We start from the raw sequence: 18,427 nt of genomic DNA on the forward strand, positions 1-18,427 counted from the left end.
ACTCTCTGTGAACACATTTTCACATAACTTTAACGACAGCTAGGCGTGTGCAGAATTCAGCTGTGCCCCCTTTCTTTTGCAATTGTTATGCATGACTTTCAACCTTCATCGTGAGCCATTGTCCTCATATTTTAATTCTAAACACTGCATGATGTTCCATTGCTATTTTATATTGTAACTACATAATGTTCCCACTGTTAGCAAGTTTATTACTGCCTTAGAAACTTCAATTTCATGAGCATCTTTGTGTATGTAATTTTTTAAAGGTTTTGTTATGTTATTTGCTGAGGATAAATATCCAGAAGTGGATTGGTGTGTCAGAGTGTAGACATTTTAGTGGCTCTTTGCAATTGCCAGCTTGTCCCCAAATAGGACTGTGCTGGTCCACTAGGTGTCCCTAACAGAACACCAACAGACAGTGTTTCCAGTCATACAAACCATTCCTCAAGGTCCCGGAGGCTGGAAGTGGAGACCAAGGTGCCAACAGGGCTGGTTCCTTCTGAGGGCCTCTGGGCCGTGGACGACCGTAAGTCACCCTTCCATGAGGACACCAGCCGCTGGTTCAAGGCCACTCAAGTGACCTTATTTCACCTAATGACCCTTTTTGCCTAATTTGCCTTGCAAGGCTACATTCCGAGGAGCTCTGTCAGTCCCAGAGTCCCCGTGCCCTGTCTCTGTAAGCAAGGACATGGCAGCAAGCGGGGGTTCTCGTCCTCCTCCCTTGGCCTCTCGGACACTCCGATGTGCTCAGCCTCACAGCCGCCCGCCTCTCTCAGACATGGCTGCCCTGGTGCCTGTAGCAGGCAGCTGCTGCCTTCCTCCTCCCCTTAGAAAATGCTGCCCTCTGACCAGGTACCCATTCCACCCCTAGTGATGGGTCCAGATGCCTGGACACTTAAGTGCCACCCGAGGGGCAGGTGACCTGGGCTCTCTGTCACTTGGCATGATTCCTGGAGGCAGACCCTGTCTTCTGTAGGTCCAAGAGAGGAGCTGGCCCCTCAGTGGCTCTGCAGTCCCTGTCCTGTGGGGACAGGTCCTGCCCTCGGCACTCCCACCTGCAGGGAAGGAGGGTGGCCAGCCAGGTGAACAGGGATGTGAATGTCACACCTGCTGACCTCTGTCCACAGCAGGGCTGACCCCTGTGGGACCTCTCCCAGCCCTGCCACCGCGGTCAGTTAGAAAGGCAGAGGCAGCTCCAGGGGCAGGACAGCCAGGGCTGTGGGGGGCCCGTCCTGCTCGTGGGACCTTGGGTTGTCACTGGGGCCGAGGGGCCTGATCAGGTCTGTGTAGGCAGGAGACAAACACCGGGCCCTGCCCATGGCGCCGGCACAGTCCCTGGGTGGCTCTTTCCTGCGGCAACCTCGTCCCCAGCCCCAAACGTGAGCTGCGACTCAGGACTGAAGATTGAGGACTCCCCAGCCCAGGGCTCCTGCACCCTTCTGGAAGGTCCTGCCCAGCCCAGAGGGTCCAAGGGAGGCGCGTGGGAGTCGGAGCCCACCCGCAGATGCCCCCATGGAGCCTTGTGGACCTGCGAGGTTGTCCGGCTCAGGTTAGGGCACCTGGTTAGTGCAGTCCCCACATGTGACCTGTCCTGTTGGCTGCTGCCCTCTTGGCGTGGCAGTCTCAGTTCACCAAGGGAGTTCAGAGCACCCCCTTCCTTTGTCTTTCTGAAAGGTATTCCCGTGTTGCTTTTTCAAAGCCTATCCCTCATGGGCGTAAAAAACTGAGAAGCTTGAGTTCTAGAACATTCTCAGCAAGCCCATCTACCAGATGACACCACTGTCCAGAAGAAGGGAGAACTGGGTGGAGGAGGACTGAGTGCCCGTCTGGAAAGAGGCCTGGCATTTGCCTTGGCATCTCCATGTGGAGCCCCTCACACCTGAAATCCCAGCCGTGGCCAGTAACTGAACAAGAGTCCAGGGGACAGTGCACCCCGTCAGCACGGGGCTCCTGTGGCCCCACATCTGTGCACCAGCCAAGTTTGGATCAAGGATATTTGGGAAGCACTGTGTTTGGCCGGGAGGTGGAGGCTTCCTGGCCTCTCTTCCTAGCCCTGCGGTCCCAGCTATCGGCACAGTCACTCTGCATCAGGCTTTATAAGTCACCTCAAAGTGATTAGTTATTCACAAAATGAGTGCCATTTTAAGCAAGGAGCTTGAATGTCACCAACTTGGGGCTCTGGGCAGTGTGTGGAACCCGTTCCTGCAGATAGCAAGGCCAACTAACTGTACCTACAAGTGCTGTGGATTTGGGGTATCTTGCCATGTTTCTGTTTTCTCAAAGGACAGAAAGCTGTTGTCTTCTTGATGAAGTGTCCCCTGACTGTCCCTCAGAGGTGTTGCTGGGCTGCAGGGCATTCTGGGTAGCCCGTGCAGCTCTGGGTTCTGGGCCTGAGACATGCCACTGTGCTGGGGTCCATGGATAGTTTATCAGTGACGACACACGTTTCTCTTCCTTTTGGCTCGGAGAAGACACCACCTATGACACATGGGCACCCACACCCACCACAAGGCTCCGTGGCCGTCGACCACGCCCGCCCAGCTGTCCTGGCTCTCTCCCCATCACTACCTCCTGTGTTCCCACAACCTCGGGGGCCTCCTGTGCTCAGACACTGCAGGAAGACAGTAGCTGCTGTCCTCCGTGATGCTGCGGCAGGCGTCCGTCCACCTCCTGACCAGCATCCAGCCAGCAGTTAGCCTGAAGTGAGGATCAGAACCCAGTGTCCACCTTCCGGAGCAGTTGGCCTTGGCTGAAGGGACGCATGCTCTCCTGTGACAAGGAGCCTCGCATTACCCTGCAGAGAAAGCAGGCCCGGGCGGGAGGGCTCAGCCTGAGTGCAGGGGGCGGTGGGCAGACATGAGGTGGAGCCCCCTGTCCCTGGGGCTGCTAATCTTCCAAAGCCCTGGATAGCCCTGAGGGTGCTGGAGTGTGGACCTCCTGAGACCAGCCAGCTGCCCCTTAGGACCCTCCTGGGTTCCTCCACCAGCAGCCTCTCGGGATCAGTAAGAGGGACTTCTCCAAGGAGGTCCTGAGACTCAGGGACGGGAAAGAGGCTCCCCAACCCTGGCTGAGGACAGAGGTCCACAAGCCAGGCCCATGGGTCCAAAATCTCCTGGACCTGAAATGCCCCCAGTGTTGGCTGCCCCGGCCAGTGGCCTCCGGGGGCCCCTGCTAGTGCCTGGAGAGTCCACGGTGCCTCAGACAGATGGCAGAGGTCCCACTGCTGGCTTCTGAGAGTCCACACCCTCAATGTGCCTGCCATGGCCCACTTCCAGCTGTCCCGGCCTGCTGCAGGGGGCCGATGAGCTGGCTCTGGCCAGAGGAGTCCTCAGCTCCCAGCTAGCGGAACAGAAAGGGCCCCGCGGCAAGGTCCCTCCAGGAGCTGTGACTCCAGCACGTTCCTGGCTCTGGGGCCAGTACAAGCAGGAGGTGTTGTCCTGGGACTGGGGCACGTTCCTCTCCCATTGCCTCTTGTCCTCCTGGCCCTCCTGCTGCTCCAGTGACCAGGGGCCACCCTGGTTCTGGAGTCTATGTCCAGGGGTCTGTGTGGCCCCTCTGTCCTCTGAGAGCTGCAGGGGACATCTTGTGGTGCAGGGGTCCTGGCCCTTCCTATAGGGGCCACACAGTGGTCCCTGTCTATGGCCTGGAGTGGAGCTGCCCCTGCCCAGGTACAGTGAGGTGGCCACAGGACTGTGCATCTAGTCATCCTCCACACGCCCAGCTCACAGCCTGACCCTTGTCCTGCACAGCCACCAAGTTCCTGGCCCTTTATGGCGAGTGCCAGAGACACCAGCACAGAAGGCACAGCTGGGAGTGGGAGGGCCAGTGTCCACCTGAGCTGATGACCAGGGGAGACCAGAGACGGTGGTGCGGAGATGCCACCCAGAGGAGGCGGGGCTCCAGCCGCTCACTCCCCCTGGGCAACCCTGACTCCTCTCCCCTACAGGAGCTTGGCCAGCAGAGGCTGGTCCTGAGAGAGGCTTGTACGCAGCCCAGTGGAGCCAACCCTGGGGACAGCAAGATGACCTCAGAGCACAGGGATGTCCTCGTGCTGCTGCCCGCCCAGAAGCAGCTGCGGCTGGCAGTAGGGGTGAGCAGGGCATACGCCCAGGGGGTGGCCAGGAGAACAGTTGGGTTGTGTGTCCAGAGGGTGACTGGGGGACAGTGGGGACCACATGTCCAGAGAGTGATATGGGGACAGAAGGAGCTATGCACTGGGGGCACCTGGACTAGAGGAGACATCAAATGACCACTTCACTATGATGCGGGCCACTGTAGCATGCTGGAGCTGAGAGCTGCCCAGTCCCCTTTAGCGTCCAGAGTCCTGGGCTGCCTGGCCCTCCCACAGCGTCCATGCCTCCCTGGGTTGACTTTGTCCCAGGGTACCTGTCTGATCCCTGGGTGTCCCTCCTGTGGGAGAAGCTGGACTGGAAAGGCCGATGAAGAAACGGTGCCTCGGGAGCAGGAAACTGGTGGCACAGTTCACCCGGGACAGCGGCCTCCCTCTGGAGGCCCTGGGTGGCTCTGCGTGCCCCCTCGCCCTGCCGCCCTCCGGTCCTGCCCTGTCCTCAACACTGGGCTTTAGTGAAATGCTCATGGCTGGACCATCCCCCTGGGGATGATGGATCACGTTGTCACCCTCAGAAGTGGGGACGCCCTCACTGGCTGATAGAAAGCCCCTCCCCTTCCATCTGAGGACAGCGCCGAGGGCTGTGCCCAAAGTCACCAGAGTTACCAGATTCCCCTCAAGAGAGCGTCTGGTGAGAGAACTAAGAGCTAGGAGCAGCGCTTGCCGGCCCCAGAGGAGGCCTGGCCCGCAGGACAGAGCTGGCGTGGTCCAGGGACCCCGGCCACAGCCTCCACAGACGGCTTTGGATCAAACTTCAGGTTGTGAAACCACACAGAGGAGCGGAAGGCTGCCAGAAGTCACTGGGGACCCTGTAGCTCTGCACAACCTGGTCACGTCCCGGCATTTAGGGTCTGAGAGGGACACTAAGGAGCAGGCCGTCTCCTTGGCACAGATGACCTCCAGCCAGCGCGTGACCCTTCTGTGAGGACTTTGGCATCCTGGGTGGATGCAGTCTCGACGCCTGCAGCTCCCCCCTGCCGTCCATCACGGGGCAGTGTGGCCAGGTCATGGTCCTCAGGTCACTGTGACCTGAGGGACAGCAGGGTCATGCAGTTTGCTGCAGACCCGGCCCTTCCCCATTCCCTGCCGTGGGGAGGAAGGGAAGTGTCCGGGCTCGGGCCCTGAACTAATCCAGACACTCACTGGTCCAGGTCCAGAGTCCCTGCGGTTGGCTTCCTTCTGGGGCCCTCTGGGCGAGCCGCGGCGGCCTAGGGGAGGCTCTTCCTCAGTCCGTCTGAGCAGGAAGAAGCTGTCAGTTCCCAGCTTTTAGCTGGACCAGGAGCAGTCCTTCCACCTTTGTAAGTGTGAATGGTGAAAATGGGGATTGAAATGCAGGTTTCTGACAGAGTGACAGGTCCCTCCAGGGGGAATTTGTTGAGGCTCCTTGTGGACAGCTTGGTGCTCTCTGAGGCAGTGACGGGCTGTGACATCACGGTTCGGGTCCCCTGGGAACCTGGTGTCTGCCTGGGGCTGCGTGTCCATAGGAAGTGCTGGCACTTAGGTTTGTGGCAGTGCCCCAAGCACTGGGGTCCCACCTGAGGAGGGGATGTCAGGGTCCTGGGGCCCTCTGAGGCATGCAGTGGACGTGCTGGGGCCTCCACCTGTGTGACCAGGGCGTCTTCTACCTGTTTCCCTCCCTGAGCTGTACTGTGAGATTCAGCCGGAGGCTGCACCCAGAACACAGTGTGAGGTCACGCTCGGGGCTTCATGGAGCCCCGGAGAGGTGTCTCCTGCTCCTACCTCCCCTCCCTACCACCCTCTGGCCCCGGAGAGGTGTCTCCTGCTCCTACCTCCCCTCCCTACCACCCTCTGGCCCCGGAGGGGTGTCTCCTGCTCCTACCTCCCCAGTCGGGCCCTCTGCTTGGTAAGGACACAGCTGGCCAGCCCTCAGGTGCGAGCCAGGCACTGTGGACCATGGGAGCCATCGTGGGCGTCCATGTCCCCCTGTGTGTGGCTCCACTGCAGTCATTAGAAGAGCGTGGGCTGAGAAGACCTTCCCAGTGCACGTCCCAGTCCCGGTGGCCCTCACCACGTTAACTGATGCTAATGAGCCAACCTTTCGGTAACTTGTCATCGAAAAGCAGGAACAGGCCGTGCCGCTCCGGTGACACAGAGGCACAGGTAGCAGACGGCCAGGCCACGGGGCTCTGGGTTTCTAGTGGAGACCAGGTCAGGGGCCTCACAGGAGCCCGGGGCCACCGCCACACACCTCTACCATAGCCAGCTGGCACACACGGTGTCTCTGAGTCACCAGCAGGAGATGTGTGGCTGTCCCCCGGCCGAGAGGCACAGGGGTGAGGACAGCACTGCCAGCCTGGAGTCGAGTCTGTCAGGAAGTTGAGCAGAAGCAGTGGCTGAGGTGCCACGGTGTTGTCTGCCCGCGTACACGGTGGCATCTGAGGGGATTCCACGCAGGAAGCTCAAGGTCGGATTGGAGCACGGACGTCACCCAGGCCAGCACGGGAGCTTCTATAGGCTTGGAGTCAATAAATAGGCATAAGGGGTTGGCACGGGACCAGGGGTTTGAGGAGATTGCTGTGAAGTGTCCGTCAGGGAGCCATGCTGGGACCACATGAAGCAGACCGCAGGACGTGCCATAAAGAGAGGCCTCACCTGCGCGCAGAGGAAAGCACCCTCCTGGGCAGCAGCATGGACACTGGCCCTGGGCGTGAGGCCTGCCCAGTGGTGTCTGGGGGTGCAGTGTAGGATCCCCCAGGGCCAGCTGTAGGAGTCGTGTGCCCAATGGCTAAGCTGGCCGAGGCACAGACTGCACAGTGAAACATGTCCTCAGGGGCCCAGGGCCCGGCTCAGACTGTGCATGGGGACTGCTAGTTAGATCTGCAGAGCGCTGGGCAGGCAGTGTGTTCCTGAGTGTTGTCAGCCCCTCCTCGGCCCCCTCCCTTGAAAATCAGGTGTCTTCCCCACCCACAGATGCCCATTCCCGGGTGGTCAGGGCCATGCTTTCGTGGGGTAAGGAGGATCTAGCAGGCGGGCCCCCAGGGGGTACACATTATGGGGAGGGTGGAGGGTGCTCTGTCCAATCCAGGCGCACCCCTCCACCTCCCTCTCCCAAGCAGCTCTGTGGGGTTGTGAGTGACCCTGGCCCTGAGCACAAGCCACTGCTCACGTCCTGAAGCGGGGTCCCCTGAGCCTGTCCAGGGCAGTCCTGGACGCCCTGAGCACCGCCCCTGTTGCAGGTGAGGGCCACGGCGCGGGAGCTGTTCCAGCAGGTGTGCAGCGTGCTGGGCCTCTGGGAGGCCCGCTTCTTCGGCCTCAGCGTGGTCAGAGGTGAGCAGTGCTGCCGTCCCACCTTCAGGCCCCCCTGCTCCTTCCACCCCACCCCGTTGTTGCTGGGCTTCTGGGGTCAGGCTCTGGGCAGACAACCACAGACAGGGTGTTGGGTGTGTCAGTGTGTGTGCTGTGTGCACGTGTGCTGCAAAGTGGGTGGTCAGTAGTGTGCAGTGTGCTGAGTGTGCCGTGTGAGGTGTGCCTGTGCGATGCCTGTGGCGTGTGGCATGTGGACGTGTGGTGTGTCCATGCGTGGCCTGTGATGTGTGCTCGTGTGGTGTGGTCGTGTGTGGCCTGAGGTATGTGCATGTGTGACGTGTGAGCCTGTGGTCTAAGGTGGGTGGTGCTCACTTGCGTGTGAGGTGTACATTTCTGTGCACCCGCACATTCAGATGACACACACAGCTGCCCGCTCAGCCTGCTGGGCTCTGTCATGTGGGGAGTGTGACAGTTACGGGGCCAAGGCGGGTGCCTGTGCAGATGCAGCCTGATTTCAAGGACCTGAGGGTAGGGCCTGGAGTGCCGGGGCGGCTCCCCAGGAAGGAGGTGGCCAGTCACAGTGGGCAGGGGAACCCGCACATGCTGTAGGACGGGGTGCTTCTCCCTGGTGGCCCAGAGGTGCTCGGCTTCCTGCTGGTTAGGGACTCCCCAGGCCTCAAAGCGAAGAGTGAATCAAAGCCCTGGTGATACCGCGCCAGGCCCCGGAGGCCGCCCCTGCAGGGGGCCAGAGCCCGCAGTGTGAACACAGCCAGCAGCTCAGGATCTTTGTCCTTCTGATTGAGGCTCAAGGTCCATACCGTGAGCTGCCCACACCTTAGGGACCAGCTCACAGGTCTTCACCATGTGTGTGTACCATGGAGCACACACCTGTGAGGTGGACGAGTGGGGTGAGCGGGGATGAGTCACGGGAGGCCCTCAGCCAGGCTCAGCCCAAGTCGAGGCCTTGCAGCAGAACTGCCGAGGCTCGGCTCTTGTGGGCGGGCACAGTGCCCACTGCGAGGAGTCCAGGTGCACACACAGGGATTGCTGGGAGTGTCGCAGGGCAGGTAACCAGCTGGAAGGCAGCCACCTCCACCAGACCTGTCTTCCATCTCCTCTTCTGTTGGCCATCTGAGATGGCCTGCCGCCAATCTTGCCGGCCCCAGGAGCAAGTGGGCAGGGCAGGTTAAGGAAGAAATTGGGGTTCCCTGCTCCCAGGTGAAGACAGGTCTCCCTCCTGCACATGGGACCTGCCGAGGCTGAGGCTCCAGCCCGCTGAGCTTGTCCATCTTGGAGCTCAGCCCAGGGCCACTGGCACCCTTCATGGCCAGAGTCCTTACTTTGGAGACCTGGACTTTTGAACAGGACCTTGGATTCCTTGCTTCAGCGCCTCAGGCGTGGTGACTTGTGCACACTTTTGGTAACACAGCAAGGGACGGGACCTCCACTGGCAGCCGGGGCTTGGCAGTAGGGAAGGTGGGACACAGACAGAGACAGGGCAGGCCCCCCCTCCCTGGCCAGCGGGAACGCGAGTGTCAGCTCCTCAGTCCGCCCTGGTGGCTTTGGGTGTCCTGCCGACTGCACTAGGTAGAAGGCAAGGGCTCCGCGGGGGAGGCCTAGGTCTTCCACTCCTTCAGAGGCCTTGGTTGGGCTCCAGGGCGCCCTGGTGCATCTGTGGCCAGAGAGGACAACTCCCTGGGCAGAGAGGTGGGGAGGCCTCCGAGGTGGGCAGGTCCTCACTGCCCTTCCCAGTCACTGGGACACACCACGCTCTTGGCTGCACTTCCTAAGTGTCCCAGTGTGCGGGATCATCAGTGGGACTGGGCTTCAGAGGGTGCGTGTGCAGTACCCCTCCACAGGGCTCCATGGGACCCTGGGCCACAGGAGCAGGAGCTCCCAGAGGATCCTGGGGCTTTTCCAGCCCTCCCTGCTGCCCAGATGGTGGGGAGTGAACAGGAAGTCACCAGGCCCTTGCTCCTAGGGTCATCTGCAAGACCTCGGGTGCGGGTGTCTGTCCAGTCACCAGGGGCAAGAGGAGACCTTTGGGCCCGAGTGAGCTGCAGGCTTGTTGAGGGCTCTCCTGCCTCAGGAGGCTGGAGTCACACTTGGAAGGGGCTTCAAGACTTTAACATGTCATTTTTTGGAGCAGGTTGAGGTGACAGCAAAACTGAGCAGAAGGAAAAAGTATTTCTCATGTACGTCCCACCCACAGTGTCCACATCCCAGCAGGAACCTACAGGGACACATCCGTGTCACCAGAGTCCATGGTGACATGAGGCTCACCCCTGGTGTCAGACACTGTGCAGTGCCCTCGGTGTCACCCAGCAGTGCCATGGCCCTGAAGCCCTCCCTACCCACCCCCACCACCGCGGGTCCTCTGCTGAGTCCCTGCCCTGTCCACAGTGCTGCCCCTCCAGACGGCTCTCCCTTGGTGACAAGCAGTCACGTCGGCGCCACGCCCTCCACAGCTGGGGCTGAGTCCTTGTCATCAGTGACTGACCCTCCACTCTCTGGATGTGCCACAGGCTTTCCTAGTCACCTGCCAAAGGACATCTCGTACAAAGGACAGTTTGATTCCTTCAAGCAAGAAATTATGGCCTGACTCAGGAGATGACCTGGTCAGGGAGGCAGGGCTGTCTGACCCCAAGGCAGAGACCATCTCCCCAGAGAGCCAGGGACCAGGGTCAGGGCTGGCCAGACTTAGGCTGTGGGGGAGGAGCGGAAGGCCGAGGTCGTTCAGAGCAGATGGGCTCTCGGCCGCCAGCCGGGCCACAGGGTTCAAAGTCTGTTGTGTTAGGGACAGAATTGGGAGAGATACACGTGACCCTGGAGGTTCTGGGGTCCTCTCCCGCCTGTGTCCTCTCTGCCTCCTTCCCGGTGTCTTCGCATTGCTGTCCCTCTGGGCTGCATGTCCAGTCCCGTTCCTGGTGGATCAGGACACCCTGGAGACTCACTTAAGTTGAGCAGTCCCTGAGGCTCGGGGGTCAGGGCTCTGACATTGGGGACACAGCTCAGCCCCTAACTCCTGGCCCTGGTGAGCCTGGGAACTCAGCTGGACCCCAGCCCGCTGTCTGTCAGGTCCGTGGGGCTCTGGGGGAGACAGAGGCAGGCCAGGAAGAGTCGGGAGGCCCGTGGAGCCTCCGGGCATTTCCAGGCCTCTCTCTACCTGGGCAGGACTGCTGGTCCCAGTGCCATGTCCAGCCGGGTGTCTGAAGGTGGCAGCTGGACTGGGATGTGCTCAGTGGGCAGAACAGGTTAAAACTGCCAGGGACAGCCGGTGACACTGGCCTGCAGCACACTGTCCTCACCGTGGCCCAGCAGCTCCTCGGTGGCTCCTGAGGGACGTTTCCTCCCCAGTTCACTTGGAGCTATGCACCTCAGGCCTTGGCACGGAGCCTGTGACAGTGGAGGGAGCCCCCAGCCTCTCCCCTCCAGCTTCCACAGGAAACCAATGTCCTGCCCCAGTGTCACAGCAAGGCTTCCCTCAGCAAAAGCGTCCCCAGCACCCTCCCAGCCACTGGGCCCACGGTGCACTTGGTGGTCGGCGTCTGTTGGCGTGGGCAGGCTATAGGGTCCCTCTTGTTCTGTGGCTGGGCCAGGGAGCCTGGGGTGCAGGGAAGGTCTGCGGGCCCCGCTGATCATCCTCATGCCTCCCGGAAGGCTGAGAGTGCGCCAGCCCTCCCTGGGAAGGCCATGCAGGTAACCAGCAGTGGTTGACAGGGCTGTCCCCGCAGCCAGCCCAAGGGAGCAGCCCGCACCAGGTCAGCTAGAGAAGAAGCTGCCCGGCTCGAGGCCCTTGGGAGTGAAGGTGCTGACGAAGCCCGTCCTTTCTAGACAATGAGCACGTGTTCATGGACTTGGAGCTCAGGCTCAGCAAGTACTTCTCAGAGGACTGGAAGAGAGGAACTCAAGTAAGTGGGCTGCAGGCCAGGCTGAGCCCGTGTGGGCCTGCGGCTCCCTGCTGGGGCCCCCGCCTCATCTGGGCTTGTCTGGCAGGCACACTGTTGTCCCCACGTCCTCGGTGCCACACCCCACTCGGCCCTTCTCCCCGTAAAAGTAGGATGAAATACTGAGTGTCGCGGCTCCTAAGATCCTGGCGAAGGCCGGGCGCCGGGAGGTGCCCCAGGCCCGCTCTTCCTCACCCTCTCCCAACAGGGAGGCTGGAGGCCCTGGGCGCCCTTCGTCACCTCCCTCAGAGTGCAGTACTATGTGGAGCACGGGAGGGTCATGAGGTAACTGCTCCTGGTGTCCAGGACCTTGCCTGGAAGGACACCCAAGTCCAGGAGCCAAGCCATCTGCCTGTGCCTCAGAACAGCCATGTTGGCGCAGTGTGGGGCCTGACTGGGCCTTTACCTGAAGCATCTGTGCAGACGTGGCAGGAGGGGTTCCCGGGACAGGGGCGGTGGCCTCCCTCAGATGGCCACCTCGGAGCTGGCAGGACAACCAGGAACCCTGATGTTCAGCAAGACAGAGAGAGGGCTGGGGACCCTGAGAAGGCAGGTGGTCGCTGATCCCAGAGGGGGAGGGGAGGGTGCAGGTTCTGGGGAACCGGGAGGTGGGCTGAGGGCAGTGCCCAACTGTATTAGAAGACCTAGGGGAGGCCCCCTGGGCAGCCCGCCTTGTCCTGGAGCTGTGTGTGGCTGATGGCATTGGGCAGTGGGCTCAGGGAACCGGGTTCAGTGTCGCTGTGCCTGAGCCCTTGGGCAGGCCCTTCCCTCCGGAGTCCAGGCTGCTGAAGGTGGCAGCCAGGCCTGGCTGGGCCCCGCTGGGGGCAGCAGCTCTCTGCTCACGGAGAAGGGTGTGCCCGGCACTGCCCTGGGTCAGACCAGGCTGTGAACAAGGGAGGCTGGGTGCCCTGGACCAGGCTGGGGCGGGTGGCTGTGCAGACCCCACCTGGGTCCAGCCACTGGACCCCACCCAGCTCTGCTGCCTTCCAGCAACCAGGTGGCCCGGCACCTGTACTACTGCAGCCTGAAGGAGCGGGTGCTGCGGTCCCAATGTGCACACAGGGAGGAGGCCTACTTCCTGCTGGCCGCCCTTGCGCTGCAGGCCGACCTGGGCAGCCACCGCAAGCCGCCGCACGTCGGGCGGTACTTCGAGCCGCAGGCCTATTTCCCACAGTGGGTAAGGACCCCTTGGCACCCTCCTGGGGGGTCACTGACACTGTCCCCAACAGGACTCTACGGGGTCCATGCAGAGGGGAGGCTGCAGAGCTAGGAGGGGCAGGGGGGGAACCTGGGGGAGCCCAAGGCAGGCATGTGGCGGCGTGGACCAGTGCCCAGGGCCGACTCCGGTGCTCCTGCGCACACTTGGCCAGCTGTGCGACCTGGAGCCAGGGGCTCTCCTCCTCTGAGCCTCTGGACCTGCCCAGCTGTGAAGAACAACCCACCTGCCCCTTCTCTCCAGGTATCCCAGGGCCCTTTAGGGGCCACTCACATCCGTGCTTCAGCCCTTCAGTGCCCTGGAGCGGGGGGGGGTCAGGGAGCAGAGGAGTCCACCTTGTGTTCCCAGCCCCGGGCACTGTGCCTGGCTTCGTGGGGGCACTGAGCACTGGGTTGTCCCTCCAGGGACAGTGGCCCCTGCCCTGGGCAGAGTCCTAGTTTCCCTCCCTGTGGGCGTCTCCTTGTTCCTTGTCCACCCCAAGCAGCTGGAAACTGTCCGCTCTGCACATTGGTCACTGTGCCCAGGGCTGGGTCCAGTCCTCCAGGTACCCCGTCCCTCTGGACATGGCTGGCCCTCCTCAGATGCACGTCCCTCAGGTTTCACCCCGTGCACAGACGTAGCCTCCTCCTGGGCTGCTGGGAGCCGTACGGGGAGTCGTGGCTTGTTGGGCGCACACTGCCACCTGGAATCAGCTTGTTTCTGGGTCTCTGTGGTGGGCACTGGGGGGCCCAGAAAGAGAGGGGCTTTCCTTGGGTGCTTTGGGGAACTCCACACACTCATCTCTGTGTCCCCAGCTTGGACAGCAGGCCCAGTCCTCCCGCTGGACAGCTGCAGCTGGGGAGGTCCCCTGCAATGGCAGGAGGCTGGGAGGCTTCCCAAGAAGGAGGCCAACTCAGGGGAGGGGAGGGAAGGAGGGGTGGAGCTGACCTGGGCCCGTCCTCAGGTCATTGCCAAGAGGGGTGTCGACTATATCCTCCGGCACGTGCCCACCATGCACCGCGAGCAGCAGGAGCTGAGCCCCCAGGCAGCTGTGCTGAGGTTCCTCAGGGATGCCTGTCAGCTCGAGGACGTGCCTGTCCACTTCTTCAGGCTGTACAAGGTTGAGCCCAGAGCACTGGGGCCCAGGACAGGGGAGGGACAGAGCCCCCGTGCTGACAGCGTGCTGGGACCCTAGGACAGGGCAGGCAGAGTCCCCTGCAGAGGACACTGTAACCTGGATCCCAGAGCAGAGCTGGACCAAGTCCCCACAGGTGATGGTGTGACCAACCATCCTGGGGACGGAGGTCCTCAGGACAGGCTGGTGTGGTGAGGGAGGGAATGTGTTCCCTGGTGGCTGTCCAGAGGTGGTGTGCAGCGCTTCCGCAGGGCTCCAGCGAACCCCGAGGGACTGGGGACCCGAGCCTGCTGGCTCAGCCACGGTTGTTCTGACTTGGGTCTAGTGCTGGGGCCTCGGGCCTGGACTCTGTGTCCACCCGGCCAGGCACACAGGTGACACAGCGCTCAGTCTTTGCGGAGAGGACTGGGTGGAGGTTTCTTGGGGCAGGTTAAGGGGTTCAGACACGTTTGGGGAATGGAGACTGAGGGAGTGCCTGGGCAATTGGCAGGAACAACTCCAGCACACAGAGGGCCAGGGGAGGGTCCAGGACAGAGCTGGGTGGGGCATGGTGGTCTCTGGCCACCCCAGGCCCAGGGCCTCCACCTCTTGCACCTTTCAGGATAAGAAGCGTGAGCACCCCACTTTCCTCCTGGGACTCACCCTCAAGGGAATGCATATCTATCAGGTGAGAGAGGGACTCGCCCCTCCCCAAGACTCGCCCTGGCCGCCCTCCTGGACAAAGTGCCTCTGTCTTGCAGGAGGTAAGCCACGCTCCGCAGCTGCTGCATGACTTGCCCTGGCCCTGCATCAGGAAGCTGGCCTTTCTGGTGGGTGTCTGCAAGGGCCCTCAACACTCTAGAGCCCCGGGGCAGATGCATCTCCGTCCTTCGGGGCACGTGCAGGCTCCCTTCCTCCTGGCTCCCGACAGCCCCGGAGGCTCTGGACATGCTCACCCTCGCAGCTGTGCTGGCATGGCCCTGCCGGGACGGGGTGAGTAGCCGAGATGTGAAGGGAGGTCCTGATGCCCTTCTCATTCCATGTGACTCCTGGCTCCCGAGTGGGTCCTAGAGGCACATCTGTGCCCCTCTCATCGGGCTCCAGAGCTGTCACCCTGGGCCCCCTGTGACTGAGAGTGAGGGCCACTGGGTAGAATGACAGGGAGACTCAGCCCTTTAGGTCCCACCCTGGACACTTACACCCTCACCCAGCCAAGGCAGGGGTCTGCATAGAGGGCTGCCTTCTCATGGCTAAGGTCAGACAGCCTCCTGATCACAGTGACCAAGAGATCCGTTTGCTCACGGAAGTCATATCTTTAAAGGGGACCTTGGCCATCGCCCAGTTAGAGGGCCATGTGATGTCTTTCCTATTGCTGGAAGGGTTTTTCAACGTATGAAGCCACATCTATTGTCCCTTCTGTCTACTCAGGGAAAGAAGCTGGAGATCCAGCCCGCTGGGCTGCCCCCATCCCGGAAGCTGGTTTTCTACACGGGTTTTCCCCTGGTGCTCCCGGCACCTGCTCCGGCTGCTCCGCTCCAGCCACCAGTTCTACCTCAGTGTGAAGCCCCTGCTGCAGCGGCTACAGCTGCTGGATGAGGCTGAAGGTAGGCACCTCCCCGCCGGGGTCTGGGCACCTAGCAGATAGCTGCTCACCCCCTCTGAGGGGTGGAGATGAAGCAGATTGCCCCTAGAACTTGCCCAGGACCTGGGCCACCCACTCTGGGCTCAGCAAAAGGGTTCTCCCGTAATGGACAGTGGCCTTTCAGCTCCTGTCCCCCAGGCGCTCCGGGTGAAGTGTGGTGGTGACCTGAGCAGAAGCCTAGAGATGGGGGCGGGGTGCAGTCAAGGTGAGGGCTGCTCAGCTCTGTCCGGGCTCCGGAAGCCCCCTTTCCGACTCCTCACACCGTCCCTTGTGCAGAATCAAGGCCACGTGAAGACCTGGCTGCAGTGCTGTGCCAGGCCTGGTCTCACTCTCCCAGTCTTCACCTGGGGGCTGTTCTCACTGTGTCCTTAGAGAGCACCGGGAGACAGCCACGTGTGCACACTGCAGTCACAGAGCACGGGTGGGCGTGTGTGTGAGCACGTGTGTGAGCACATGTGTGTCTGCATAGGGGGGTGAGCTTGCACAGATGTGTTTGTCCCTGTGTAACGAGGCAGCCCTAGGGGACACCTGCCCTCAGAACAGGCTGACAGTCTGTTCACTCCCACCCAGCCCTGTCCTGGGTGGCCGTGACATCAGGGATGCTCAGGATGAGCCTGTAGCCTGAGACAGCGAGAAAGCCCCAGGAATAGACTTATGGGCCATGTCCCTGGGGCCATGTCCCCGGGGCCAGGCCTTCCTCCAAACCCAGCTCTGCATCTGTCCCCCACGCCCTGCAGAGAAGAAGCACTACCAGGAGGCCCACATCAGCGACCCGCTGGAGCTGGACCCAGAGCTGGCCAGCAGGCACAAGAGAGACACTGGCCCGCACCACCACCACCGCCTCTCGCTCAGCTCTGCTGACAGCCACGGCAGTGCCCACACACTGGGCACAGAGGCCGACTCTCAGCATGCAGAATCTGGGGAGGTGTCTGTGGATGAGCCCGTAGAGGCTGAGGGCCTCTGCAGGAAGATGCCGTCCATCAGCTTCAGGGACAGCGGGGGCAGCAAAGGTGGGCGGAGAAGAATGAGGTAGCAAAGAGCCTGGCCTGCCCCAAGTGCCAGACTGCTGGGAGAGGCCAGGCTGCGTGTCACAGTGCCTCTCTGGGAACATGCCCGAATGTACCACCCAGGTCCACCTGGTGTCACCTAAGGCCAGCCAGAGTCATCTGGGGTTGCCCAGGGTTGGCAGATCTGTCACTAACCAGTGTCCACTGCTGGCCTTCACCTCTGATGTCTGGACCAAGTTTTGGTCTAGACCCAGTAGAAATGACCACAGCACCCCGCTGGCCTGGAGAAGTCTGTTCTGTCTGACATTGGAGCAGACAAGGTGTTTCGGCCACAGGATAGGGAGGGCTGCTGGGGAAAAGTGGCCACCACGGCCCAGGCCTGGCTTCTCCCAGCCTCAACACAGACGTGTGCTGGGCAGGCTGTGGCCCCAGCTCTGTGGGGAGGTCCTGGGCCTCCTGGGGCAGCTCACCTTCCTCCCCTGATGGAGCCAGGTGGGCAAGGAGAGGGGTCCTGTGTCAGGTGGAACCCGATGCCCTGGGCTCTCTGGGGCACACAGGACCACCTCGCAGTGGACACTGTGAGGTCACAGACCACCTCGCCTGCGGGCCACGAGGAGTCGGGGCTCCAGGACACAGCACTGGGGCGGGCAGCTGCAGCCCCCGCTCAGGCCCTTTCCTCTTCCTCAGCCTCCTGCTCGAGGCCCTTCACAGTGGTGCAGGTCCCGCTGGCCAGGACCAGAGGCCAGAGCACCGAGGTCCTACACAAGGTAGGGCCCCCTAGGTCCAGGTTGGGCAGTGTGGCCTGCATGTGACCCACGTGTGGCCCACAGGTGGGCATCAATGTGACTGTCCTCATTCTTCCCTCCATCCCCCTCTGCCACGAGTGGGATCTCTGTGGGACAGCCCTCGGTTGGGCCCACACCCCTGATTGCCCCAGCAGAGGCCAGCCAGGGGCTGTGTGATGGTAGCAGAGGACCTGGTGGCGGAGGGTGGTGGGGTGGGGAGGCGCAGCAGGGTTGAAGCAGAACTGCTGCTGCTGGAGTCAGGGGCCTGGAGCGCCTGGAGCAGAGCACCCTGGGCGGGGGCAGGTGGGCCTCAGGCCAAGCCAGGCAGTGGGAGCCCTGCAGGGGTCCAGTCCTCCTGCCAGAGGCAGAGCACACCCAGCAGGGAGCACAGGCTTGTGACAGTAGCTGGCCTGGTGCCCGCTGCTGAGTAAAGAGCCATGGGTGGCTTCTCCCTGCAGGTCCGGGAGGCGGAGCCCAGCGGCAGGGAGGCCCTGCACAGCCGCAGCCTGGACCACACGCATCAGCTCCAGCCAGCCCCTCGCCCTGCACCTGCCTCTCACACCTGTGCCTTCAGCTGCTCCCTGGCAGGGCTGCTGGTGCCCCAGGAGGCCAGGGCTGCCCTCTGTGGCAAGAGGTCCATGAACTGTCTCTCCCTGGACCTGCTCAGGGAGGGCGCATCCTTGCAGGAGTTTGTGGTGTAGACACTGTCCACAGGTGCCTCCGTCTGCGCCTGCCAGCCTGAGGGTGGCTCACCCCACACCACTGCCCCGTGGCCAGCCCGGGGCAGGGCGGTCTTGGCCCTTGCCTCTTCTATCTTCCAACCCCCACTTCCTGGCCAGCTTCCAACGGTCTCCCCCTGTGGGAGGTGTGCAGCCAGCTCCGACGTCAGCCCAGGGTGACGGGGGTCCTCCTCGTGCCTGTCTGTGGCCCATAAGCTCCTTCCCCGAATGATAAGTCAGGGCCTGGACATCCAGCGTCCAGGAGAGCCAGGAGTCAGTGGTGTTGACCCTGGGGCAGCGCAGCAGCCTATGTGAAGGGTGTCTGGCCAGCCTCAGGCCCTGGGGGAGCCTGGCCTCCTGCACTTCACTCCTGCATGGGCCCTAAACCCAAGGCTGCAGCTCACCGCTGCACCACTGTGCCATGACCTCTCCTGGACCTTGCTTTTTATGATTCTGCTCAGAAGTTCAGGGTCCTGCAGATGCAGGCCTCTCCTGCACTCTGGGCCCAGCTGTCTCCAAGGCCCAACCAGAGACCCTGTCACCTCCTGCACAGACACACCACCAGGTAGAGGGTGGCTCCCTGCACAGACCCCTGCCCTGAGGCTGAGGCCCCTCCCGCCCC

The 18,427-nt window shown here is 62.0% G+C and overlaps 1 protein-coding gene across 1 annotated transcript; it reads left to right on the forward strand.

The window, feature by feature from the left end:
• The first annotated feature begins 2,643 nt into the window (after positions 1 to 2,643).
• On the forward strand, positions 2,644 to 17,828 carry LOC143401804 (FERM domain-containing protein 1-like). The gene is given in 13 exon segments (XM_077109718.1): positions 2,644 to 2,702; positions 3,276 to 3,429; positions 3,947 to 4,090; positions 7,327 to 7,417; positions 11,231 to 11,307; positions 11,552 to 11,628; positions 12,334 to 12,520; positions 13,503 to 13,658; positions 14,275 to 14,340; positions 15,081 to 15,146; positions 15,148 to 15,256; positions 16,032 to 16,304; positions 17,545 to 17,828. Coding segments are annotated over 13 exon segments (1,743 nt in total).
• Positions 17,829 to 18,427: the final 599 nt, after the last annotated feature.

Source organism: Callospermophilus lateralis, chromosome 6, assembly GCF_048772815.1.
Source record: "Callospermophilus lateralis isolate mCalLat2 chromosome 6, mCalLat2.hap1, whole genome shotgun sequence".
NCBI classification, from domain to species: domain Eukaryota; kingdom Metazoa; phylum Chordata; class Mammalia; order Rodentia; family Sciuridae; genus Callospermophilus; species Callospermophilus lateralis.